Genomic DNA, 27,060 nt, shown 5'->3' on the forward strand with positions numbered 1-27,060 from the left:
GATATAGACAGTAACACAGGGCGCTGGCGGGGAGAAGGGTTACTGAGTGACAGTGTGAGGGAGAGGGATTAACATCAGTAGGGATACCGTCAGTAACACAGGGCACTGGGGAGGGAGAGGGGTTACTGAGGGACAGTGTGAGGGAGAGAGATTAACATCAGTAGGGATACAGTCAGTAACACAGGGCGCTGGGGGGGGCGGGGGGTTACTGAGTGACAGTGTGAGGGAGAGGGATTAACATCAGCATCAGCGAAGAGAAACAGAGTTCATGTTTCGGGTCCAAGAGGACTCTTTGAGTTTGGCATGACAGAGTTATTTTAGATTTGAAACATCAACTCTTTTCCGCTATCCGCAGAAGCTGCTGGTCTGGTTGAGTTTGTCCAGCACTTCCTGGACACTTCCAGCAAGTAGCCAGGAGCTTGGATAAAACCTATTGCAAGTTCATGTGTTCCTTTGATTCATCACCTCTGTATTGAGCCCATTTCGCTGTGGAAAACCTCAAAGTACTTCACAGGAGGGTAATCCATCAAATAGTGATATTTAAAAGGCAGAGTGGAATGCACGTCGGTCTCCATCAGGGCTATAAGTCTAAAGTGGATTGCATGCAATGGGACAGACGGAAGGGCTTAAATGTAGGAGAGAAAAACAGGTTTACCTGGATGGTACCTGGATAGGATTGTTGTGGCTGTAAGGAGAAATTAAACAAATTTACTTTGTATTCACTTCAGCATCGGAGACTGAGGGCCAATGTGATAGATGTATATAAAATTATGAGATGTACAGCTAGGGCAGATAGTCAGAGTTTTCCTCCCAGGGTTGGAATATCAGAGACTGGGGGGTATAAGTTTAAGGTCAGAAGGAGCAAGTTTAAAGGAGATGTGCGAGGCACGTTTATTTTGCACGGAGAGTGGTAGGTGCCTGGAACGTACTGTGAGGGGAGACGGTAGATGAAGATGTGATGGCAAGGTTGAAAAGGAATTTATACAGAAACATGAGCAGACAATGAAGAGAGGGCAGGTGGGATTAGTTTAGTATTGCATTATGGTTAGCACAGACATGGTTGGCCGAAGGGCCCGTTCCTGTGCTGTACTGTACTATACTATGCTGTATGTTCTATAAGGATGATAATATTCAGTTCAGTGTCTTGCTGGATTGGGAACCAGTAGTGAGAACAGCGAGAATGGGTAAATAGACCCGGTGTGAGTGAGAAGGCCCAGAGCAGCCTTAGGCACGAGCAGGAGGTGGCCGGAGGGTATTGACTGGCCAGAGAATGACTACCTTAATCATTGTGCATCCATGCAGATTAACTGGGATCAGCCAGCAGAGACCATTCACAACTGGATCCGAGGCAACGACAAGGTCCCTGGAGCCTGGTCAGAGGTGAATGGACATGTAAGTATTGAGTGGAATAGTGGTGCAGATAGTGATCCAACTCAAGGTTCTCCATGGTGTCCAAATCAAATATTCAGGGAAAACATTGGGCTAGGTCATGAGGCCACATCTGACTGAGAGAAAGATGGGCCAGGGATGGGGTTTGGGGCCATGCGCTTCCTTTCACTTTAAGAAGTTTGTCACTCAACCTGCTTGTTAAAGGAGGAAGGTTCTAAATGATTGGTGATAAAAACACCTCTGACATGTCAGGACTAGGAGTTATCCTCAGAGAGCTGCAGGTGAAGTATGGGCGTTTGTTGATCGGATAGTGATGGTGCCCAGTCACTGTAAGGAGATGCTGCAAGTAGCACATGAAACATCTCTCGTAGCACCTGCAGCAAGATGGAGAAGTTGATAAACAGGTCGTTTACATAGTCAAGACTCCATGTGGATCTAGTGCTGATCTGCAATTTTTGTAAGACAGCTCTTGACATGTGATCAGACCAGCATCTTAAAAATTATGCTCACTATTGAAGAGCCATTCAATCAAGCCATAGAGCCACTCAGCTGGAAAAAAGGCTGTTTGGCCCACAGTGTGAATGCTGACCAACAAAAACCAAATCTACACTGATCCCATTTAGCTCCACTTGGTCCATAACCTCCTGTGCCCTGGCATTGTAAGTGCTCAGCCAGATGCTTCTGAAATATTGTGTGAATACCTGCCCCCACCTCCCTCTCGGGAGCACGGTCTATATTTCTACCACCCTCTAGGTATAAGAACTTTTTCCTCTGGTCTCCTCTAAATCACTTTCTCCTCACCTTAAGCTTACACCCTCTGGGCTTAGATATGTCTGCCATGGGGAAAAGTTTGTCATGATTTACTCTGTCTGTGCCTTTCAAATTTTGTACCCCACAATCAGATCCCCCTCGGCCTCGTGCGCTCCAGAGAGAGAGATCAGTATGCTAGGACCATTGTCAGGGGAGAAGATAGTTTGAAGGGTATGTGACTGAGGTGTTCAACATACTGAGGGGTCTGCACAGGAGATACAGGGAGAAGCTGTTCCCATTGGTCAACAGGTAGCAAATTAGAGCCTGCAGCCTTAAGGTGATTGGTTAAAAAAAATTGCAACACAAAGAGTTTATCTTATGGAGCAGGTTGTGGGATTTGGAATGTAAGGCCTTGGAGGGTGATGAAGGCAGATTACATTGTAGCTTTCAAAAAGGAATTCATTAAAAAATGTAAGGGACATGTACAGGGCTATGGGAAAAGGTGGAGAGTGGAGCAAGTTGAGTTTCTTTTACGGAGAGTTTGATGTAGACACTGTACCGTCAATATGCAAAGCAAATGAGGTACGTAGATTCTGTTTAAAGCTTGCCAGTGAGTTTATTTACAGCTAAATTATGTACATAGAACAGAGTAAACTTCAGGACACATGGAAATAGCATGAACTGCAGATGCTGGAATTAGAGTCGATACAGTGTGGAATGAAGAAACGCAGCAGGTCAGGCAGCATCAGAGAAACAGGAGAGTCAATGTTTTGGGTTTCTGCCTTTCATCAGGACTCAGCTCCTCTGATGCTGCCTGCCCTGCTGTGTTCCTCCAGCTTCACACTGTTTCGACTCTAAACGTCAGACACAGCCTAAGTTTGGAGTGCCACAACACTGTGACCCGAGCCTCTGGTCACATGATGACGCTTTCACCTACGGCTCATCTGCATATTGAACTCTTAAAGACGCACTGGTTTAAAGTGTATATTTTCCCAAAGATAAATCTTGTAATGCTCAAATTTAAAGGACATGAACATTGGGCAATTGCAATTTTGGTTATATAAAGATGAGGATTTTGAAGTTTGAGTGCGGACATAGCACTGTAAAGTTCACAGCTGCGGAAGTCTAACAGTCTGTGCATTGTTTTGGTGATTTGACAATTCTTCCCGATGTTGGTGTAACTTTCTGGAAGTGTGGAGTTTGCCTTCGCTTACGCTTGTTTGCATGTTATTGTCCTGTGTTGGTTGTTGTCCTAGTGTTCTGTCACAGCATCATTGTCTGATTGCATTCGCTTCAGGCTGTTCTGTTAGCTCAGCTGTAAATAAATATAGCTGTCCCGCAAGTGAACTTTAGACAGAATCCACATACCTTTTACCTATCTATAGCACAAGGAATCACCACTGTATCAATGTCAAACTGCAAGAAGCCTGAATTGGCTTCTGTTGCTCCTCAACATTGCTCTGTTGGATAGAGTGACTTTGTAAGACATAGAAACACTGAATACAGAAGATTGGAGCAGGAGTAAGCTATTCAACCCTTGGAGACTGCTCTACAATTCAATATGATCATGGCTGATCATTGAGCTCAATATCCCAATCCCACCCTCTCCCAATATCCCTGATCCCTTTAGTTACAAAAATCACGTCCACCTCCTTCTTGGAAGCACAGTGTTTTCACCTCAACTACTTCCTGTGGCAGGGCCATCACTCCCTGGGTGAAGACATTTCTCTTCACCTCAGTCCTAAAAGATTTATCCCTCATTCTTAAATGATGACCCCTGGCTCTGGATTTCCTCACCATTGGGAACACCTTCCCTGCATCTACCCCATCTAGACCGGAATGAATTTTATAGGTTTCTATGAGATCCCTCCCTTATTCTTCTAAAGTGAATGCAATCCTAACCAACTCGATCTCTCCTCATATGTCAGTCCAGCCATCCTAGGAATCAGGTTTTTAACCCTGCACTCCGGTCCCTTTAAAGCAAGAACATCCTTCCTTAGATATTCAGACCAAACCTGTACACAATACTCCAGGCGTGGTCTCACCAAGGCCCTGTATAATTGCAGCAAGATATCCCTGCTCCTGTACCCGAATCATCTCGCTATGAAGGCCAACATCCCATTTACCTTCATCACTGCCTGCCACACCTGCAATGCTCACTCTGGGCGACTGGTGCACAAGGACACCCAGGTCTTGTTGAACATTCCCCTCTCTCAATTTACAGCTGCTCAGATAATAATCTACTGAAAATAACAAGGTGTAGAGCTGGATGAACACAGTAGGCCAAGCAGCATCAGAGGAGCTGGAAGGCTGACGTTTCAGGCCTAGGCCAGACCAGAAAGTCTGAAGAAGGGTATAGGCCTGAAACGTCAGCCTCCCTGCTCTTCTGATGCTGCTTGGCCTGCTGTGTTCATCCAGCTTCACACCTTGTTATCTCAGATTCTCCAGCAACTGCAGTTCATACTATCTCTAATAGCCTGCCTTCCTGTTTTTGCTCCCAAATTGGAGAAAGTCATATTTATTCACGTTAGACTGCATCTACCAGACATTTATCCACTCACTCCTATCCAAATCGCACCGATACATCTTTGCATCCTCCATAAAGCTCATCCTCCCATCCAGCTTTGTGTCATCTGTAAACTTAGAGATTTACAGTCTGTTTCCTTATCTGACTCATTAATATTTTTGTGAATAGCTAGGGTCCTAGCACTAATCGCTGTAGTATCCCACGAATCATTCATTACTATTCTTTGTGTCTGGTCTGCTAATCAAGATTGTATCCATCTCAATATACTACCCCCAGTCCAATGCACTTTAATTTTACACATCAATCTCTCACGTGGGACTTTATTGAAAGCCTTCTGAAAGCCCAAATAAACCACATCCATGGGCTCCCCCTCATCAATGCTGCTAGTTATATCCTTGAAGAATTCCTGTTGATTTGTCAAGCATGATTTCCCTTTTGTAAATCCAGGCTCAGTGTGTCCGATCCTGCCACTCTTTTGCGACTCATGTACCCTTTGGGAACCTCTGAGTAGTGGAGGTGTCCCACTGAGACTACGAGCCTGTGTCCTCTGTGTATCTGAGGTAGTTCCGCATCTGCAGACTGATCATCTTTACCTTCTGTTGCTTAGCAAGCCGTTTGTCCTGTTTTGGGGAATTGAGGCTCATTGTATCATTCGCACTTGGCTTACAACCTTGATCTTTGTTGGAGATGGTAACCCCGTAGCTTTGACTGGATTTTATGGGTTTGTTTGGGAAAGTGGAAAAAGCTGCTAATGATTTCACTTTGTCCTCAGTGTGTTCCATTCACAGTGCGGAGCCTGTTCATCCTCTGCTTGGAAGCGTTTCCACTTTCCCTCTGAACTTAGTGTAGCAGCCTGTGTTCACACCGGTCTCTGGTGTAGTCCTTGCTGTTGTGACTCCCTGCTGCACCTGCCCTCTGCTCAGTTATTCTCTGCTGGAGCTTCTGGCTGTCTCAGTGGAGCCAGGGTCCTTATAGACGTGGGTCCACTGTTGTTCTGTGCTGTCATGCCATGCCCAGGTCTTGGCATGCATGAATGCTTCATGGTCGGTACAATGTGCCACTGCTTTTTCTGTCGTGGATATGGTACCAAAACTGTTTGCTGCCCAGAGTGTTTGCAGGTGCTACTGTGCAGCTACATTGGCTTCATATTTGCTTCAAATCAATGCTGTTGGCTTCTTTTTTTTTACCAAAAGTACTGAAGTGCATCAGTGGATGTTGAATCAATCACCAACTCCATTATCCATGCTCAGAATCCCAGTCTCTGAAAAATCACACTTATTGCCTTGTTACAGCATCTACTGAGAAAGTGGCCGTGTGATTCATGTAACGTCTAGAACATCAATACTAAGCAACAAATTTAGAATTTACTCTCAGCTGAAGCTGACCTTCAAGTAGTTTTCATATCTTTGCAGGACCTTTCTGGTCCTCTTCAGATTAGTCAGAAATATTGATTCACTGCAGCTTTTCATTCCCAATTTATATCAATATTTGATCTGCTTGTTTACCCCTATCTGTTACTATTTAATCTATGAAGCATTGATGCTGTCTTTACTTAGAGTTCAACCGAAGCTAGGACATCAGTGACCTTCCAATCCATGATTGGGGATTTGGTATCTGTACTTCTGTTCTTGCTTGTTTTTTTCAGATGCCATTGACATGGAGAGATTTTCCATCATCATATCACAACGGGGACACTTTATGTGTACCTTCAGTCATGTTTCTGCTCTGCAGCCTGCTTGGAGCTTTGTACTGACACTTTGATATTTTACGTTACACAGCTCCTGTTTACCTTCAGGGCTGAACTTATTAGAAACTTTCTACTTTTTGTTCTGTATCCTGTTTTAAATCTGAGCAGGTCTGGCAGCATCTGTGAAGTTAAAAACAGCGTTAACTTTTCGGGTCCAATGACCCTCCCTCAGTACTGGACCCTTCTTCCAGTTCTTAGGAAGGGTCACTGGACCCGAAACGTTAATGTTGTTTTTTCCTTCGCATAAGCTGCCAGACCTGCTGAGCTTTTCTAGCAACTTTGTTTTTGTTCCTTATTTACAGCATCCGCAGTTCTTTCGGTTTTAAATCTTGATCTGTTCACCTGGGATGGTTCCCAACTGTAGCTCGCCTGTTTTTCTCTGTTTGAAGTGCATTTTTTCTCTGTTGCATTTGGGGTTGACTTCCAAAAATCCTTTCATTTTTATGTAACGCCGTCTCAAATCTCGGAAAAATGTCGTGCTTTCTTCACTTTTCTGTACTTTTTAAAATGTTTTTGTTCAGTGGGAACTTTTGACTTTGGAATGCTTCTGAATCTTCTTGGCCATTTCTCCACACAGTGTTCAAACAGTAGCACCACCATCTTTGCTCAATGTATTTTTGAAAAAATTAATAATCACTGTTGCCACCTTTGTCATGATTCCTTCCGCTATCTAAATGTAACACCAGTGAACTATGTAGTTTCTGCTAACTTGTCTCCTTCTAGTGGGTTTATTTACAGCTAAACTAATGCACACACTAGAACACAGAGCATAGAAAAGTACAGCACCGTACAGGCCCTTCAGCCCAGGATGTTGTGCCATGGAATAATCCTAACCCAAAAATAAAATAACCTAACCTACATTCCCCTCAATTCACTGCTGTCCACGTGCATGTCCAGCAATCGCTCAAATGTCACTAATGACTCCGCTTCCATCACTACCACTGGCAAATATTCCATGCGCTCACAACTCTCTGGGTGAAGACCCTCCCTCTGACGTCTCCTCTATACCTTCCTCCTAACACCTTAAAACTATGACCCCTCGTGGCAGTCAATCCTGCCCTGGGGAAAAGTCTCTGGCTATCGACTCTATCCATGCCTCTCATTACCTTGTACACCTCGATCAGGTCACCTCTCTTCCTCCTTCTCTCCAGACAGAAAAGTCTGAGCTCAGTCAATCTCTCCTCGTAAGACAAACCCTTCAGTCCAGGCAGCATCCTGGTAAACCTCCTTTGCACCCTCTCCAAAGCCTCCACGTCTTTCCTATAATAGGGCGACCAGAATTGGACACAATATTTCCAAGTGTGGTCTCACCAGGGTTTTGTAGAGCTGCAGCATAACCTCTTATACTCGATCCCCCTGTTAATGAAAGCCAAAACACCATATGCTTTCTTAACAACCTTATCCACTTGGGTGGCAACTTTGAGGGAGCTATGCACTTGAACACCAAGATCCCGCTGTTCCTCCACACTGCCAAGAATCCTGCCTTTAATCCTATATTCAGCATTTAAGTTCGACCTTCCAAAATGCATCACTTCGCATTTATCCAGGTTGAACTCCATCTGCCATTTCTCAGCACAGCTCTGAATTCTGTCAATGTCTCGCTGAAGCCTTCAATAGCCCTTGATACTATCAACAGCACCTCAAACCTTTGTGTCATCAGCAAACATACTAACCCACCCCTCAACCTCCTCATCCAAGTCATTTATAAAAATTCCAAAGAGCAGAAGCCCAAGAACAGAGCCCTGCGGGACACCATTCAGCACTGACCTCCAGGCAGAATACTTACCATCTACAACCACTCTCTGCCTCCTGTCAGCCAATCAATTCTGAATCCAGACAGCCAAATCACCCTGTATCCCATACCTCCTGACTTTATGAATGAGCCTGCCGTGGGGAACCTTATCAAATGCCTTGCTGAAGTCCATGTACACCACATCCACTGCTCGACCCTCATCAACCTGTCTCATGACCTCCTCAAAGAACTCAATAAGATTTGTAAGGCATGACCTGCCCCTCACAAAGACATCCTGACTCCCTTTAGTCACGCTATGCTTTTCCAAAGAGTCATAAATCCTATCCCTCAGAATTCTTTCCAAAACCTTGCTGACCACAGACTTAAGACTGACTGGTCTGTAATTTCCAGGGATTTCCCTATTCCCTTTCTTGAAAAGAGGAACAACATTTGCCTCCCTCCAATCTTCCGGTACGACTCCCGTGCAGAGTGAGGAAGCAAAGAACTTCGCCAGCAGCTTAGCAACCTCCTTTCTCACTTCCCGGAGCAACCTAGGATAAATCTGGTCTGGCCCTGGGGACTTATCAATCTTAATGTTTGCCAAAATTTCCAGCACATCAACTTCCTCAAGCTTGATCTGTTCAAGCCTGTTTTCCTGGTCCTCAAAGTTCTCATTCACAACAAGGTCCCTTTCCTTAGTGAAAACTGAAGCAAAAAGCTCATTTAGGGCTTCCCCTATCTGCTCAGACTCCACGCACAAGCTCCCTATGCTATCCCTGATCGGCCCTACCTTCTCCGTGATCATTCTCTTATTCCTCACGTATGAGTAAAATGCCTTCGGGTTCTCCCTAATCTTTCCTGCCAAGCCTTTTTCGTGCCCCCTCCTGGCCCTCCTCAGTCCACTTTTGAGCTCCTTCTGAGCAAGCCTGTAATCCTCTAAAGCTGTGCTAGACCCTTGCTTCCTCCACCTTACGTACGCTGCCTTTTTCTGTTTGACGAGAAGCACCTCTGTTCCCGTCATCCAAGGCTCCTTGATCTTACCCCTTCTTACCTGTCTCAGAGGAACAAATTTATACATCACTCACAACAACTGCTCCTTAAACAGCCTCCACATGTCTGCTGTGCCCTTTCTGTGGAACAATTGCTCCCCATCTGTATTTCCCAACTCCTGCCTGATGGCGTCATAGTTTCCTTTTCCCCAGTTAAATATCTTCCCCTGGTGACGGCTCCTTTCCCTTTCCATGGTGATGGTAAATGTGAGGCTGTTGTGGTCACTGTCGCCAGTCTGCAATGCAAAGACCAGAGCTTCTGGTATTGTGATGACATCTTGGCTCTTGGCTCATTGGCATACTGAGCTCTTAAAGCAATATTTAATTCGTTGCAATCATGTATACCTAAGTACAGTGAAAATCTTTGTTTGAGAACAGCACAGGCAAATCACGGCCAACAATGACACACAGATCATCAGGAGCTTCGACAGAGTGAGGCATACCAGGTTACAACTGTGCAGGAGGTGAGCCAAGCAGGATCAACATTAGATCTGAAGGTAGAGATATCTATTCATCAGTCTAATAACAGCAGGGAAGAAGGTGTTCTTGAATCTGTTCGTGCATGTATTCAAGCTTCTGTATCAGTGCCTTTAAAGTGATATCACATGGTACACTGAATAGACTTGTTCTTTGCTCTAGCCATTCTAAATAATTCTATAAATGATAGATTATAAAGTCACATGTGCAAATTCATCAGTGACTCAAAGATTAGCGGAATGGTGCTTTATAAATAATAAAAAGTTAAAAACAGTGCAGATCTGAAGAGATCATTACAGAACACCACCAAAAATCAATCCCAGGCATGAATAAAATACTGACGTTACATCGAGACATCTGGAATACAAAGTCATGCTCCAGTCACACACAACCCTGGTTAGACCTGGAGTCACTAGCGGCAAGTCGGGGGGACCACACCTTAGGGAGGGCCCATTGCCTTAGAGGGTGTGTCGTGTTTCTGAAATGATTAAACTCTAACAAAGAACTGCAGATGCTGGAGACCTGAAAAAAAAACCGAAATTGCTTTAGAAGCTGACCAGGTCTGGCAGCATCTGTGGAGAGAGAAAAACGGAGTTAATGCTTTGAGTCCAGAGACCCTTCTTCAGAACAGATAGTAGCTAGGAACAGGCGGTATATGTCTGTTGCAGGTATGCTCACCTTGAAGAGGCTCTACTCTGCTCTGACAGGATTTCTGTTCTAATCCCTCTTCCTGTTCACTACTTTTAGTTTTAATGTCACTGTATACCTCCTTTTAGCTGCTTTCAATTCTGCTTTTACCAAAATGTTTCCTTGATTCCTCTTCAGTTCTGAAGAACGGTCAGAGTATTAATTCTGTTTCTCTCTCCCACAGGCACTGCCAGATCCACTGTGATCCTCCAGCATTGTCTGTTCTTGTTTGTTTCTGATACCTGGACTCGAAGAGTTAAATTAGGAGAAGATTTTGCATAGAACATAGAACAGCACAGGACAGTACAGGCCCTTCGGCCCATGATGTTGTGCCAAACTTTTACCGGAATCCTGAGGTCAATCTAACCTCCACCCCTACCTTATACTATCATCATATGTCTATCTAATAGCTGCTTAAATGCCCCTAATGAGGGCCACTACCCTCTCCGGCAATGCATTCCACGCCCCGACCACTCTCTGAGTAAAGAACCTACTCTGACATCTCCCCGTTATCTACCTCCTTTCAGTTTAAAACTATGTCCCCTCGTAATAGCTACCTCCACCCTAGGAAAAATCCTCTGGCTGTCTATCTATACCTCTGATCATTTTGTACACCTCTATCAAACCAATGAACCAGTAATATTTCCTGGAATTTAGAGGGTTAAGAGAGGGACTTAATAAAAGTTTGAATGGTATCAAGGAGAACTGACAGAATAGACAAGTTGCTGGCTAGAACAGAAGAACAGCGTAGAGCCTAAAAATTACCACTAGACTGTAGCGGAGTTTCGTTAGGAACCACAAAGAATAAGAGACATTGTGGAAAATCTTCCACAAATAGCAACTGGAACTAGAGCATGTGTTAATTTTCAATCTGAATTTGAGCGACTTTCGCTACCCACAACCACAAGAGGGTATGAAGCAAAAATAGATGTTTGGGAACGTCACAAAAGAACCAACCTCTCATTGAATGATAGATATATTCAAAAATATGAATAGCATCTTTACTGTCCTGAGGATGTGTAGCAAAAACAAGATCATGTTTTTCCTCTTCTATTTCAGAAGCTGACCTTTTTTGGTTCGACCTTGATCAGTAACAGTCCTCCCCAGGGTCAGATACTGGACATTCCTGGAGCTCATGCCCCTGCCATTGTCAGCAGGAATGGCCTGGTCCTCTTTGGGAATGATGGGAAAATGGTAATAATACTGTTCTTCAGACTCTAGATTCTGTGTCATTGGAAAGCTTTCTGCAAAGTTTTCTGATTGTAACAGGCAGAGGAATAAATATGACCCAGTTCTGGTGTAATCTAACTGTTGTGGTAATTGGATGTACTTGTGAGTAATTGAGTGTAATTGGAGGAATTGAGCATTGCTACGAGTAATGGAGTGTAATAGTAACTAAGAGTGATTGTGAGTACTCGAGAGTGATTGCATAATCAAGTGTGATTGTGAGTAATCAAGAGTGATGGCAAGTACTCACGAGTGAGTGGGAGCATTCGAGTGTGGTCGTGAGTAATGGAGTGTGATTGCGAATAATCAAGACTGACGATGAGTAATTGAGTCACTGTGATTAATCGAGAGTGAGAGTCAGTAATTGAGTCATTGTGAGTAATTAAGACTGACGGTGAGTAATTGAGTCACTGAGTAATTGAGAGTGATGGTGAGTAATTGAGAGTGACAGTGAGTAATCAAGTCATTGTGAGTAATTGAGAGTAATGGTGAGTAATTGAGTCACTGAGTAATTGAGAGTGATGGTGAGTAATCAAGTCACTGAGTAATTGAGAGTGACAGTGAGTAATCAAGTCACTGTGAGTAATTGAGAGTGACGGTGAGTAATTGAGTCACTGAGTAATTGAGAGTGACGGTGAGTAATTGAGTCATTGTGAGTAATTGAGAGTGACGGTGAATCGATGATGGGATGCTGATCCATTGCACAATGACCCTTACTGCCAGAATCTTCTCAGGATGATGTTTCTCTGAAATATTTGGTTTCTTTACAGCTTTTGGTGAAGAGTCTGCAGTTTGAAGATGGTAAAATGATCCCAGCCTCCAAATACTTTTCCTCTTCAGAAAGTTCATCCTTAGAGCTGACTGAGGAGGAGGAAAAAATCAAGGAGCAACTTCGAGTAAGTGCTGAAGAAATGTTGTGATCAGTCAGATATTGACCAAAGGGAATTCAGGGATAAAGAATCACCCGAGGAACAGGAAGAGTGTGGGACTCTGTCCTGCAGGGAGCAGGGAAAGTGTGGGACTCTGTCCCGCAGGGAATGGGGATAGTGAGGGACCCTGTCCCACAGGGAATGGGGAGAGTATGGGACTCTGTCCCGCAGGGAATGGGGAGAGTGAGGGACTCTGTCCCGCAGGGAGCAGGGAGAGGGTGGGACTCTGTCCCGCAGGGAGGGAATGGGGAGAGTATGGGACTCTGTCCCGCAGGGAATGGGGAGAGTGAGGGACTCTGTCCCGCAGGGACCAGGGAGAGGGTGGGACTGTGTCCTGCAGGGGACTGGGCCAGAGGATTGCTATCATTGTATTTATGGGGAATCTGGATGAACTCATGGGGGAGACAGGAAGTGGAGAGTAGTCTGATGGGCCAAATAGAGGAGTCGGAGGAGAGTGCTTGGAAACACGAGCAAGAGTGGGACTGTCTGGTCCTCCAGTCTCCCATCACATCAGCCTGACTCATTCCCAGCCAGAACTCCAGCCCCATCTGCATTTGAATTTTGATTTTGAATGCATGTGCCCTGGCATATTCACAGTTCAGACTGATGTGTTACAGTTTCTGTTCTCAGTGGCTGTGAGGAGGCCTATGACAAAAGTTTAAATGTTGTCAGCTTAAATCCACCTGGCTGCGGGTCCCCAGTTAAACATCTGGGCTGATTCTGGATGACTTCAGTTAATTCATTGAGTAATTTTAAAATGGAAGAATTGAGAAAGCTTCACCCTGAGGTAGGACGAGCTATTCTGAAGTTGGGACAGAGCAACATGTCTCACACACTGTAGAGGGACCTTTACTCTGTATCTAACCCTGAGCTGTCCCTGTCCTGGGAGTATTTGAAATTAATGCTGCTTACCTTTAATTTCCTCACTTCCATCTACACTTGGATAAATACAACATTAGGCCAATGTTTCTTTAAAAATGGTTGAAATTGCATTGATGTGGAGTTGCTGGTGTTGGACTGGGATGGAGAAAGTCAGATGTCACATGACACCAGATTATAGTCCAACAGGTTTATTTGAAATCACAAGCTTTTGGAGCACTGCCCCTTTGTGTGACGAAGGAGCAGTGTTCTGAAAGCTTGTGATCTCAAATAAACCTGTTGGACTATAACCCAGTGAGATGTGACCTTTAAGTTTGTATTGTTTTTTCTGTTCTGAGAACGTGTTGCTTTGATTTTACCATTTGCTGATTCAGTGTCTGTACCTCTTCCTGGTTTTAATGTTTCTCTGCGTTTTGTTTGGATGAGGTTATCTGGAAGGGCATCCTCACTAATGTTGTGGAAATTGTGGATTCAACTGATTTCTTCAAGTCAGGAGCAGCCTCGATGGATGTGGTCAGGTACTGTCTCTCACCCGCTCCTCAGCTGCACATTACCCTGGCCGCAGATTAGACCAGGCCCTGGAGTTAGGCAAGGCCTGGGGTTAGACCAGGCCCAGGGTTAGACCAGGCCCGGGGTTTGACCAGGCCCTGGGTTAGACCAAGGCCCGGGGTTTGACCAGGCCCGGGGTTTGACCAGGCCCGAGGTTTGACCAGGCCCGGGATAGACCAGACCTGGGTTAGACCAGGCCCGGGTAACTGCAGACCCAGGTAACTCCATACCCAGGTTAGACCAAGGGACCATTGAGGTGTGAAGTTTGCCAGTAGTTAGCATTATGAAGGCACAATACAACTAATGGGCCCTGGGAGGGCAGCTCCTTTGCACTTGGTGGTTGGAATGAGGAGATTAAATAGCCATGTATTGACCTCAATATTGGCCCAATTTGGCAGTGGAGGGGGTGGCCACCCGTCAGCCTTCCCACCGGGGACGGAGCGAAGTGAGATTGGGTGGTGTTAGGATCCCCAAAGTACCACCTTCCCAGGCTCCAGCGTGGATTGGGGCCAGGATCCTGAGAGCAGGAGGCTGGCTTTCGGTCTTTCTAGTGGAGGTCACGGAGCCAGGGTGGGGTGTGGGGCACGAGGGTGTTGGTGGGAAGAGGGGGTGGGCACGTTATAGTTGACTGGGCAGGGCAGAAACACTAAGCTTTCTAGATTTGGGTGAAGAAAGAAAGGCTGGGCGTGGGAGGGATTTGGACATCCAAATGTAAATGGATTGAAAAAGCAATGGAACCAAAAATCGACATTTGAACAACCCAGCGTGGTGCTCAGTCACTGCTATTGAGCCATTCATTCATCCTTTTCGAGATATTTTTCTTTCTTTACTTTACATTCTATCATGAAGCTTTACATCATGAAACCTCACTCTCATAACATTGAGAGAGCTCTTTCGTTTTGCCCGTTTGTCACTCAGAATCCATCATGTTCTACCTTAACTAATCATTCACAGGATGAGGCCAGCATTTATTGCCTATTCCTAAATACCCAGCGGGCAATTAAGAGTCAACCACATAGCTGTGGGTCTGGAGTCACATGTAGACCAGACCAAGTAAGGCTAACAGTTTCTTTCCCTAAAGATCATTAGGGACCAAGATGGATTTGCCCCCCAACAATCATTTTATGGTCCTTATTAGACCATAACCTTAATTCCAGATTTTTATTGAATTCCAATTCCACCACCTGCCGCGGTGAGATTTGAACCCAGGTCCCCAGAAAGTTATCTGGGTCTCTGCATTAACAGTCCAGCGATAATACCACTTGGCCACCATCTCCCATTCCTCAGTTCAGATGAGATGGGACATTAACCCCGTTTCACTCTCCACAACCTGCTGAATGTTTTCAGCACTTTCTTGACTTTATTTTCAGTTCTTCAGTGCCTGTAGTGATGTCGTTTTTGGATGGTATAAGAAAGCAGTGATCATATTTCTGAGCAACTAACCCAGAGTCTGGAGAACATGAGTTCGAGTCCTGCTCGGGGCAATTAAAAAACTTAAATTCCATTTTTAAAAGTTCCGGAAATAAAAATTGCTGCCAGTATAAAGTGACAGTGAAACTGTTGGCCATATATGTGACTCCAGACCCACACCGAGGTGATTCGCTCCTTAGTTGCAGCAAACATTTACCAATGATTCAAGAAGAAGGCTAACCACTGTCCTAGCCCCCCACCCAAACCCCTCCTTTTACAGCAACGTGGGAGGGGCAATAACGGTGGACTTTTCCAGAGACAACGCTGACAATGGGCTAAATAATGAGAAATAGGTCAATGATTGTTGAAAGAGGTGTGTGACAATCAGAGACACTGACTTGGAAGATTGCTGGCTCACTAGAGAATGATAAACGTTGAGATTAAAGGCTCCGAAAGCGATAAATGTAAAATTTACTTCCTGGGTGAACTATATGGCAGCAGCTTGGATTTAGAAAGGAATGTTAACAGCCAACCACACCCAGAAAAAGAGGATTGCAGTGAAACAATTTCTGACTCTCTTACAAACCTCAGATTTCTATGAGCTCTGGTCATGCTTGCGTTTACATTGCCCTTTTAACCTCAATAACCTGCCCCAGCAGTGTCATTTAGACAAAGTTTGACACAGAATCCCAGCAGGGAAGCTACCTAGGGATGTGGCTAGTGGTAATGGCAGCATCAGTGAAGGGAAGAGACCGAGTTAATGTTTCAGGCCCAGTGACTGGTTTCTGAGGAAGGGTCACCGGACCCGAAACGTTAACCCTGTTTTTTAACTTCACAGACGCTGCCTGACCTGCTGAGCTTTCTCAGCAATTTCTGTTTTGTTTCCTGATTTACAGCACCCGCAGTTCTTTCATTGTTTATTTGGTTATTGCTACAATCACCGGGGTAGCAATCCAATTTCAATCCAGGTTAATGTTCTGGGGACACATGTTTGAATCCCACCATGGCAGATGGTGCTATGTGAATTCAATAAGAATATGAAATGATGAATGTTAACTTTGCCAAGTGTAGAAACCCATCTGATTCACTAATGTCCTTCAAGGAAGGAAACCAGGTCTGGTCTACATGTGACTCTATACTCACTGCAATGTGGTTGGCTTCCAACTACACTCTGAAATGCCCAAGCAAGCACTTCAGGGTAATTGGGGTGGGCAATAAATGCTGGCCTAGTCAGCAATGTTCTTGTCACTCGAGTGATAGAGTGATGGAGGCAGCATTGTGTTGAATTTGATAAACCATGAGATTGGGGGGTGGTGCTGGGGTGTGATCCCGACTGGAGACCTCAATGTCGGCAGACAGATGTAGGAATCTCTTTTTGTTCTTGCTGCCTGCAGGTTGGTGGAGGAGATCAAACTGAAGTGTGGAGGTCTCCAGCTGCAGAATGAGGATGTGTACATGGCCACCACGTTCGGAGACTTGACACAGACACTGGTGAAGAAACTGCGGGGCGAAGATGATGAGGAAGAGCTGCCAATAGATTATGTACGTGGAGCTTACACTAATAATGATAAATGACGCAACAACGACTAAAGATCAGAGACAATGAGAGCTGCAGATGCTGGAGAATCCAAGATAACAAAGTGTGGAGCTGGATGAACACAGCAGGCCAAGCAGCATCTCAGGAGCACAAAAGCTGACGTTTCGGGCCTAGACCCTTCATGTGTAAGCCCAAAACGTCAGCTTTTGTGCTCCTAAGATGCTGCTTGGCCTGCTGTGTTCATCCAGCCCTACACTTTGTTATCAGCGACTAAAGATTGTCCTGATGTTTAAAGCAGATTTGTGGCGAGGATGAGGACAACATCAGCAGAATGAGGTCATGGTCTCAGCTGGTTTGGGTGTCTGTCAGGTTGAAACCCTTTCCTCTCAGAAAGTGGGCATGATCTTTTCCAATTTTAGAATGTTCTGGTACAGGGGCTGAATCACCTCCTCCCACCCCGCATCTTTTCAGTGTTAACATACATGTGAATGTTTCCATGGTGGTCAGTGTTACTCTGTTTGAATTGACAGATTGAGTTGAACATCAATGACCTGACTCTACGAATGCCTCACCAAGTCTTCATCAATGGGCAGTTTGTCGATGCAGAAGGAGGGAAGTGGTACAACTCGATTAATCCAACAGATGGCTCTGTGAGTTCTGAATGTTCAGTACACATCTCCCCACAAAACTGTTTTTATTAGCAGAGAGAGAGAGAGAGAGAGAGAAAGCCCCTGTTCACCCTTTCACTTTCCAATGTCTCATTCTCTCCATCATGCCGAACACAGTTTAGGAAGCCTGGTTGAGCTGCAGGGCCTGTTTCCATGCTGTATGCCTCTGTAACTCTATCTCACGCTAACTATTTCATTCTCTTTCTCTCAACCATATTCACAATCTCATTCCCTGGCCCTCTAGCCCTGCTGTATGTTGGTTTTTCTCTTTCTTTCTTTGGCCCCCATCTTTTCTCTCTCTGTGCCTCCCTGCACCGCACTGTCTCTCTGTCTCTCTCCCTCTCTCTCCATCATTGTCTGTCTCACTGCCTGCTCCTTTCTCAATCACTCTCTCCCTGCCGTTATCTCCCAGGTGATCTGCAGAGTCTCCCTGGCTCAGGTAGCTGATGTTGACAAGGCTGTGGCAGCAGCGAAAGAGGCTTTTGAGGCCGGGGAATGGGGGAGAATGAATCCCAGAGACCGGGGCAGGCTCATCTACAAGTAAGTGCTGAATGTGTGTTCACAGACACTGTTTAAAGAAACAGAACCAACAGCTCGCCTCAAAGAACAGGGGCCTGTAAAATAGAATCGAGAGATAGTAGGAACTGCAGATGCTGGAGAATCTGAGATAACAAGGTGTGGAGCTGGATGAACACAGCAGGCCAAGCAGCATCAGAGGAGCAGGAAAGCTGATGTTTCGGGCCTAGACCCTTCTTCAGAAATGGGAAGCTGAAAGCAGACTGTCACTTCAACTGGAGACAGTACATTAGTGATCGGAGGATTCAAATGGAAAGAGTTTAAGGAATTAACCGTTCAACATTTTTATTGATACCTTGGAGAAAGAGGGTAAGAATTGAGAATGGCGTTAGCTCTCTATTAGATACTAGTATCAGAACCAAATTTCTCAAGACGGTGTTAAATATGGAGTAAAGGTCCCTCTGCACTGGTCCCCATCAAACACTCCCAGGGACAGAACAGCACGGGGTTAGATACAGAGTAAAGGTCTCTCTACACTCCTCCCCATCAAACGCTCCCAGGAACAGGGACAGCACAGGGTTAGATACAGAGTAAAGCTCCCTCTGCACTGTCCCCCATCAAACGGTCCCAGGGTCAGGACAGTACGGTATTAGCTACAGAGTAAACTCTCTCTACACTGCCCCCCCCCCCATCAAACACTCCCAGGGACAGAGACAACACGGGGTTAGATACAGAGTAAAGCTCCCTCTGCACTGATTACTCAAGGTCAAGTCAGCATAAGGAGGGAGGAAGTGTTGGGTGTCCTAAAAGGCATTAAGCTGGACAAGTCTCCAGGTCCGGATGGGATCTATCCCAGGTTATTGAGGGAAGCGAGAGAGGAAATAGCCGGTGCCTTAACAGATATCTTTGCAGCGTCCTTAGACACGGGTGAGGTCCCAGATGACTGGAGACTTGCTAATGTTGTCTCCTTGTTGAAGAAGGGCAGCAAGGATAATCCAGGTATTTATTGACCAGTGAGCCTGACGTCAGTGGTAGGGAAACTGCTGGAGAAGATACTGAGGGATAGGATCTATTCCCATTTGGAAGAAAATGGGCTTATCAGTGATAGGCAACATGGGTTTGTGCAGGGAAGGTCATGTCTTACCAACTTAATAGAATTCTTTGAGGAACTGACAAAGTTGATTGATGAGGGAAAGGGTGTAGATGTCACATACATGGACTTCAGTAAGGTGTTTGATAAGGTTCCCCATGGCAGGCTGATGGAGGAAGTGAAGTCACATGGGGTCCAGGGTGTGCTAGCTAGATGGATAAAAAACTGGCTGGGCAACAGGAGACAGAGGGTAGTAGTAGAAGGGAGTTTCTCAAATTGGAGACCTGTGACCAGTGGTGTTCCACAGGGATCTGTGCTGGGACCATTGTTGTTTGTGATATATGTAAATGATTTGGGGGAAGGTGTAGGTGGTCTGATCAGCAAGTTGGCAGATGACATGAAGATTGGTGGAGTAGCAGATAGTGAGGGGACTGTCAGAGATTATGGCAGAATATAGATAGACTGGAGAGTTGGGCAGATAAATGGCAGATGCAGTTCAATCTGGGCAAATGCGAGGTGATGTATTTTGGAAGATCAAATTCAAGAGCGAACTATGCATTAAATGGAAAAGTCCTGGGGAAAACAGATGTACAGAGAGATCTGGGTGTTCAGGTCCATTGTTCCCTGAAGGTGGCAACACAGGTCAATAGGGTGGTCAAGAAGGCATATGGCATGCTTTCCTTCATCGGACGGGGTATTGAGTACAAGAGTTGGCAGGTCATGTTACAGTTGTATAGGACTTTGGTTCGGCCACATTTGGAGTTCTGTGTACAGTTCTGGTCGCCACATTACCAAAAGGATGTGGGTGCTTTGGAGAGGGTGTAGAGGAGGTTTACCAGGATATTGCCTGGTATGGAGGACGCTCGCTATGAAGAGAGGTTGAGTAGATTAGGATTATTTTCATTGGAAAGTCGGAGATTGAGGGAGAACCTGATTGAGATCTACAAAATCATGAGGGGTATAGACAGGGTGGATAGCAAGAAGCTTTTTCCCAGGGTGGGGGACTCCATTACTAGGGGTCATGAGTTCAAAGTGAGAGGAGGAAAGTTTAAGGGAGATATGCGTGGAAAGTTCTTTACACAGAGGGTGGTGGGTGCCCGGAATGCGTTGCCAGCGGAGGTGGTAGACACAGACGCGATGGTGTCTTTTAAGATATATTTGGACAGGTACATGGATGGTCAGGGAGCAAAGGGACACAGACCCTTAGAAAATAGATGACAGGTTAGACAGAGGATCTCGACTGGTGCAGGCTTGGAGGGCCGAAGGGCCTGTTCCTGTGCTGTAATTTTTTTGTTCTTTGTTCTTTGTTCTGCTCCCCCCATAAAACATTCCCAGGACAGGGACAGCACGGGGTTAGATACAGAGCAAAGCTCCCTCTGCAATGTCCCCCCATCAAACACTCCCAGGACAGAGACGGGATGGGATTTGATGCCTTGCGTTTAAAGAGCTTCACTAACTTAGTAATTGATCTCAAGACGGTTCTGAGAGAACCATGTTTAACCCTGAGCCTCAGTACTATATGTTATCCCAGCTGAGGAGATGTCTGGTTGAACAGGATGGTCTCAGTGAAGAAGGACATGATGGGGAAGTTCAGAGAGGGCATTTGAGAGCTGGAAGCCAAGGCAGCTTTTTGTGTGGCTGCACATGAGAGTTCATGTCAGACCAGAATTTGAGGATCATAGAGACCTCACGGAGTTTGTCAGTCTGCAGGAAAATACAAAGATCAAGAGAACATGGCTGTTGAAAATAAGGCTAGAGTCTTTCAATTCAAGGTATTGTCTGTCGGGACCCTGGTGCAGCTCTTCCCACGGGGGGAGGGTGGAAGGAGGTAGGACCATTGTGGAGGCTCAACGACCAGGATTACACATAGAGATCAAAACACAAACGAAAGAGTTGCTGCTCTATCCCAGGAAGAGAAGATGCAGGAACAAAGTTGAGGAGACACCAATCTGCATCGAAGCTCCATTGATTAACTGTGAGCCAGCTATTTAAGGTAGTTTGACTAAGCTTGCACTTCGAGAGACTGCCTGAATGGACATTTTGATCATCTGTTCCTGGGTATTTTTGACTCCTGTAGACTTGCAGATTTGATGGAGCAGCACCAGGAGGAATTGGCAACAATTGAAGCCATTGACTCAGGCGCTGTGTACACTTTGGCGCTAAAGACCCACGTGGGAATGTCCATCCAAACATTCCGCTATTTCGCTGGATGGTGCGACAAGATTCAGGTTAGAATCTGGCTGAGCCATACTTCCTGAACTAGAATGCACAGACCCTTCCACAATTCACCGCACACAACATTCACCAGTATACACCCTGCATAGCTGCACACGCCTGAATACCTGCACATGCCTGCATACCTGCGCACACGCCCCGTATACCTGCGCACACGCCCCGTATACCTGCGCACACGCCCCGTATACCTGCGCACAACCCTGTACACCTGCGCACCCACCCTGTATACCTTCACACATGCCTGTATATCTGCGCACACACCCTGCATACCTGCGCGCACACCCTGTATGCCTGCACGCACGCCCCGTATACCTGCGCACATGCCCCGTATACCTGCGCACAACCCTGTACACCTGCGCGCACACCCTGTATACCTTCACACATGCCTGTATATCTGCGCACACACCCTGTATACCTGCGCGCACACCCTGTAAGCCTGCACACGCCTGTGTAGCTGCATACACTCTGTATACCTGCGCACACGCCCCGTATACCTGCGCACATGCCCCGTATACCTGCGCACAACCCTGTACACCTGCGCGCACACCCTGTATACCTTCACACATGCCTGTATATCTGCGCACACACCCTGTATACCTGCGCGCACACCCTGTAAGCCTGCACACGCCTGTGTAGCTGCATACACCCTGTATACCTGCGCACACGCCCCGTATACCTACGCACAACCCTGTACACCTGCGTTCGCACCCTGTATACCTTCACACATGCCTCTATATCTGCGCACACACCCTGTATACCTGCGCGCACGCCCTGTATGCCTGCACGCACGCCCTGTATACCTGCACACGCCTGTGTAGCTGCACACACTCTGTATGCCTGCACATTGCTGCCTGAACTAGTTTGTCGGGGAGCTAGCTTGTTTTTTTATTAACACTGTCCACTCTCTCTGTCTCTGTCCAGGGCTGCACTATCCCCATTAACCAAGCTCGGCCCAATCATAACTTAACTTTCACTAAGCGGGAGCCAATTGGGTAAGAATATTGGTTATTTTTTGAGTTGGGTAAGAGTATTGGTTATTTTTTGAGTTGGGTAAGAGTATTGGTTGTTTTTTGAGTTGGGTAAGAGTATTGGTTATTTTTTGAGTTGGGTAAGAGTATTGGTTATTTTTTGAGTTGGGTAAGAATATTGGTTATTTTTTGAGTTGGGTAAGAATATTGGTTATTTTTTGAGTTGGGTAAGAGTATTGGTTATTTTTTGAGTTGGGTAAGAGTATTGGTTGTTTTTTGAGTTGGGTAAGAGTATTGGTTATTTTTTGAGTTGGGTAAGAGTATTGGTTATTTTTTGAGTTGGGTAAGAATATTGGTTGTTTTTGGAGTTGGGTGAGAATATTGGTTATTTTTTGAGTTGGGTAAGAATATTGGTTATTTTTTGAGTTGGGTAAGAATATTGGTTGTTTTTTGAGTTGGGTAAGAATATTGGTTATTTTTTGAGTTGGGTAAGAATATTGGTTGTTTTTTGAGTTGGGTAAGAATATTGGTTGTTTTTGGAGTTGGGTAAGAATATTGGTTATTTTTTGAGTTGGGTAAGAATATTGGTTATTTTTTGAGTTAGGTAAGAATATTGGTTGTTTTTGGAGTTGGGTAAGAATATTGGTTATTTTTTGAGTTGGGTAAGAATATTGGTTATTTTTTGAGTTAGGTAAGAATATTGGTTGTTTTTGGAGTTGGGTAAGAATATTGGTTGTTTTTGGAGTTGGGTAAGAATATTGGTTATTTTTTGAGTTGTGTAAGAATATTGGTTGTTTTTTGAGTTGGGTAAGAGTATTGGTTATTTTTTGAGTTGGGTAAGAATATTGGTTATTTTTTGAGTTGGGTAAGAGTATTGGTTATTTTTTGAGTTGGGTAAGAGTATTGGTTGTTTTTTGAGTTGGGTAAGAATATTGGTTATTTTTTGAGTTGGGTAAGAGTATTGGTTGTTTTTTGAGTTGGGTAAGAATATTGGTTATTTTTTGAGTTGGGTAAGAATATTGGTTGTTTTTTGAGTTGGGTAAGAATATTGGTTATTTTTTGAGTTGGGTAAGAATATTGGTTATTTTTTGAGTTGGGTAAGAGTATTGGTTGTTTTTTGAGTTGGGTAAGAATATTGGTTATTTTTTGAGTTGGGTAAGAATATTGGTTGTTTTTTGAGTTGGGTAAGAATATTGGTTATTTTTTGAGTTGGGTAAGAATATTGGTTGTTTTTTGAGTTGGGTAAGAATATTGGTTATTTTCCTGCAGGGAAGCTGGCGTGAAGCTTTTACTTGCATTGTGGTAGCACGGGCCACGGCAGTAAATGAGTGAACATTTACAGAGTACATGTTACGAGACATCACTAGAGCAGTTGGAATTTAAACCCGGACCCTCTGGCCTAGAGGCAGGGACACTATCACTGAACCATTGAAATCCTGACAACAGGGTACCATGAACAAGGCCTGAACAAAACTCCAATCTGTGCCAAAACTCAGCTCCTCACAGTCATTGTGAGTGAGTGAGTGAGTAACTCATTGCGATTATGAATAAATCAAGAACTCCCTTTTGAAATTTTCCCCAAATCAGCCCTCGTTTTCACCTGCAACAGTTGGCAAGCTCTGGTTTCAAATCCTGGTACTCGACTTTGGGAAAGTGTTCAAATACATGCAGTGAGTCTTTGACACTGAGAAAATGACCATGCGATGCTGGACTGGCTCAACATCGTCCCTTTGAGAAAGCCACATTGTGTTGACTGACAGTCAGAAAAAGAAAAGATTTTCATTTGTGCTCAGTAACCTCAGGATATCTCAAACCAATCGGTTTCTTTTGAAGCCCTGTCACTGATCATACAGGGAAAACAAAACAGCAAATCCTCCCACAGGCACAGAACACAGACACCTGTGCGACAACAGTCACAATATTGTTCTCATACTGTAGATCCAACGGTAACTATTCAAAAAGACACCGGCAAAACCTTAACATTTCCCCAATACAGCTGCAAAGTTCTTCACAAACACTAAAATGTGACTTTGGTGTAGTGTCTCCTCTGAACGTCACCTACTGCTGGTGCTCAACACGGACCCTCCGACAGCACGGCACTCCCTCAGCACTGACCCTCCCACAGTGCGGTGCTTCCCTCAGTACTGACCCTGCGACAGTGCGGCACTCCCTCAGCACTGACCCTCCGACAGTGCGGCACTCCCTCAGCACTGACCCTCCGACAGTGCGGCGCTCCCTCAGCACTGACCCTCCGACAGTGCGGCGCTCCCTCAGCACTGACCCTCTGACAGTGCGGTGCTCCCTCAGTACTGACCCTCCCACAGTGCGGTGCTCCCTCAGCACTGACCCTCCGACAGTGCGGCACTCAATCAGCACTGACCCTCCCACAGTGCGGTGCTCCCTCAGTACTGATCCTGTGACAGTGCGGTGCTCCCTCAGCACTGACCTGTGACAGTGCTGTGTTCCACGTGTAATACACTGGTTAGAACCGTGAGAAACAGCAACAGGAGTAGGCCATTCAGCCCCTTTAGCCTGCTCTGCCATCCAATAAGATCATGGCTGATCTGACATTCCTCACATCCACTTTCCAAACTTTTCCCCATAATCTTTCATTCCCCTACTGATCAAGAATCTATCAATCTCTGGCTTAAATATACAAGGACTCAAACCCCCACAGCTCTCTGTTGTATGGAGCTCCAAAGACTCACAACCCTTAAGAGAAGAAATTCTCTTCATCTCAGTTTTAAATTGGTGCCCCCTAAATTTCTGGGACTCTGCCCTCTGGTCTCAGTCTCTGAGAGTCATGACGGGGAATATCCTCTCAGCATTGACCCTGTTAAGCTCCTTTAGAATCCTCTGTGTTCCAATGAGATCACCTCTCATTCTGCTCAACTTCAGTGAATAGCGTCCCAGCCTGTTTGTTCATAAAATAAGCCAGGGATCATCCTCGTGAACCTTCTCTGAACTGCCTCCAATGAAATAATAGCTATCCTTAAATAAGGGGACCAAAACTGACCACAGTACTCCAGATATAGTAGGAACTGCAGATGCTGGAGAATCTGAGATAACAAGGTGTAGAGCCGGGTGAACACAGCAGGCCAAGCAGCATCAGAGGAGCAGGAAGGCTGACGTTTCGGGCCTAGACCCTTCTTCAGAAATTTCTGAGGAAGGGTCTAGGCCCGAAATTCATCCTTCCCGCTCCTCTGATGCTGTTTGGCCTGCTGTCTTCACCCAGCTCTACACCTCTTATCACGGTACTTCAACATTGTCTCACCAGCACCTTGGTGTGTCTGGAAAGACCTTTGATCTGCCACCCTTCGCAGTGATGTTCCCAGGTGTTGGCAGTGCAGTCTGAGCTGCTGTTTCTCTGGGTGCATTGCAGTCACTGTCACAATAACAGGCTGTTCTCTTGTTTCGCTGTCCACACAGTGTGTGTGGGATTGTCATTCCCTGGAACTACCCTCTCATGATGTTAGCCTGGAAGACTGCAGCCTGCCTAGCTGCTGGAAACACTGTGGTCCTTAAGCCAGCTCAGGTACGTTGACCAGCCCGGACCCTTTCCAGGCACGGGAATGAATTCTTGTTTTAATGTCGGGGTAGTGAAGCTGACGTCAGAGAACACCGGGGCAGTGTAAGAGACGTGGAATGCGCAGATTTATAATCCCCTCATAGCCTGAGCAACACAGATTCCAAACTGACACAGGTTCAGTTACAGGGAGGTAACTGTGCCAAACATAGGCTGAGATAGACAGATTTTTAATCAGGAAGGATTTGAGGGTTATGGCGAAAAGATCGGGAAATGGAGTTGAGGATTAGACTAGCCATGAATCTCATTGAATGACAGAGCAGACTTGATGGGCCGAATGGAACCTTTTGAACCTATGCCTTATGGTCTTAAATAGATTCACGTGAAGGGATTCTCGCAGATGTTTACAAGATTATGAGAAACACAGATAAAATGGTGAGTCAGAGTTTTTCTCCCAGGGTAGAAATGTCAGTTAGCAGGTGATTTGTGGTTAAGTTGACCCGCAGTGCCCAGGGATGTGCTGGTAAAGTGGATGAGCCGTGGAAAATGTGGGATTGCACAGATAGGGAAGGTGTATGGCTGGGAGCTCTTTGGAGCATCAGTGCAGACTCAAAGGGTCCACAGGGGATTCTGTGATTCCCCTTTGTTTTAAGGTAAAATGGGACAAGTTTAAAGATGTGAGGGGCCAGTCTTTTTACACAGAGGATGGTAAGTGTCACGAATGCACTACCAGAGGAGGTGATGGTGATGGAGGCAGGCACACAGAAGGATTTAAGAGGCAGCTTACAGACACATGAATAGGCAGGGAATGAGGGGTACAGACCAAGTAGAGGCAAAAGGTTTTTAGTTTAGAAAGGCATCATGTGTCAGAACAGACATGCTGGGCCAAAGGGCCTGCTGCTGTGCTGTTCTGTGTTCTGTTCTTATTTGGTTGTAACATTGCAAAATAGTTCACACAGCATCTGTGAGAGCCTCAAAATCTCTTTCATGTGGGCACGTCCGTTCTTGTGCTTTTCCTGTGTTCTGGGTGATGCCTGTGTACAGACTCCTGGCTGTGTTCTGGGTGATGCCTGTGGACAGGGTCCTGGCTGTGTTCTGGGTGATGCCTGTGTACAGGGTCCTGGCTGTGTTCTGGGTGGTGCCTGTGGACAGGGTCCTGGCTGTGTTC

The 27,060-nt window shown here is 45.6% G+C and overlaps 1 protein-coding gene across 4 annotated transcripts in view; it reads left to right on the forward strand.

The window, feature by feature from the left end:
• Window positions 1-27,060, forward strand: part of aldh1l1 (aldehyde dehydrogenase 1 family, member L1) — a 75,935-nt gene that overhangs the window by 22,113 nt on the left and 26,762 nt on the right. For 3 of the 4 annotated variants that reach the window (XM_059649691.1, XM_059649689.1, XM_059649690.1), the window contains exons 6-15: window positions 1,303-1,392; window positions 11,418-11,552; window positions 12,356-12,481; window positions 13,820-13,911; window positions 16,747-16,894; window positions 17,420-17,539; window positions 17,970-18,097; window positions 21,241-21,391; window positions 22,320-22,390; window positions 25,796-25,901. In XM_059649691.1, the coding sequence (XP_059505674.1) occupies window positions 1,303-1,392; window positions 11,418-11,552; window positions 12,356-12,481; window positions 13,820-13,911; window positions 16,747-16,894; window positions 17,420-17,539; window positions 17,970-18,097; window positions 21,241-21,391; window positions 22,320-22,390; window positions 25,796-25,901 (1,167 nt within the window). The remainder of the gene's footprint in view (window positions 1-1,302; window positions 1,393-11,417; window positions 11,553-12,355; window positions 12,482-13,819; window positions 13,912-16,746; window positions 16,895-17,419; window positions 17,540-17,969; window positions 18,098-21,240; window positions 21,392-22,319; window positions 22,391-25,795; window positions 25,902-27,060) is intronic. The other variant, XM_059649692.1, reaches the window with a different exon arrangement.

Source organism: Stegostoma tigrinum, chromosome 11, assembly GCF_030684315.1.
Source record: "Stegostoma tigrinum isolate sSteTig4 chromosome 11, sSteTig4.hap1, whole genome shotgun sequence".
In the NCBI taxonomy this organism is placed as follows: domain Eukaryota; kingdom Metazoa; phylum Chordata; class Chondrichthyes; order Orectolobiformes; family Stegostomatidae; genus Stegostoma; species Stegostoma tigrinum.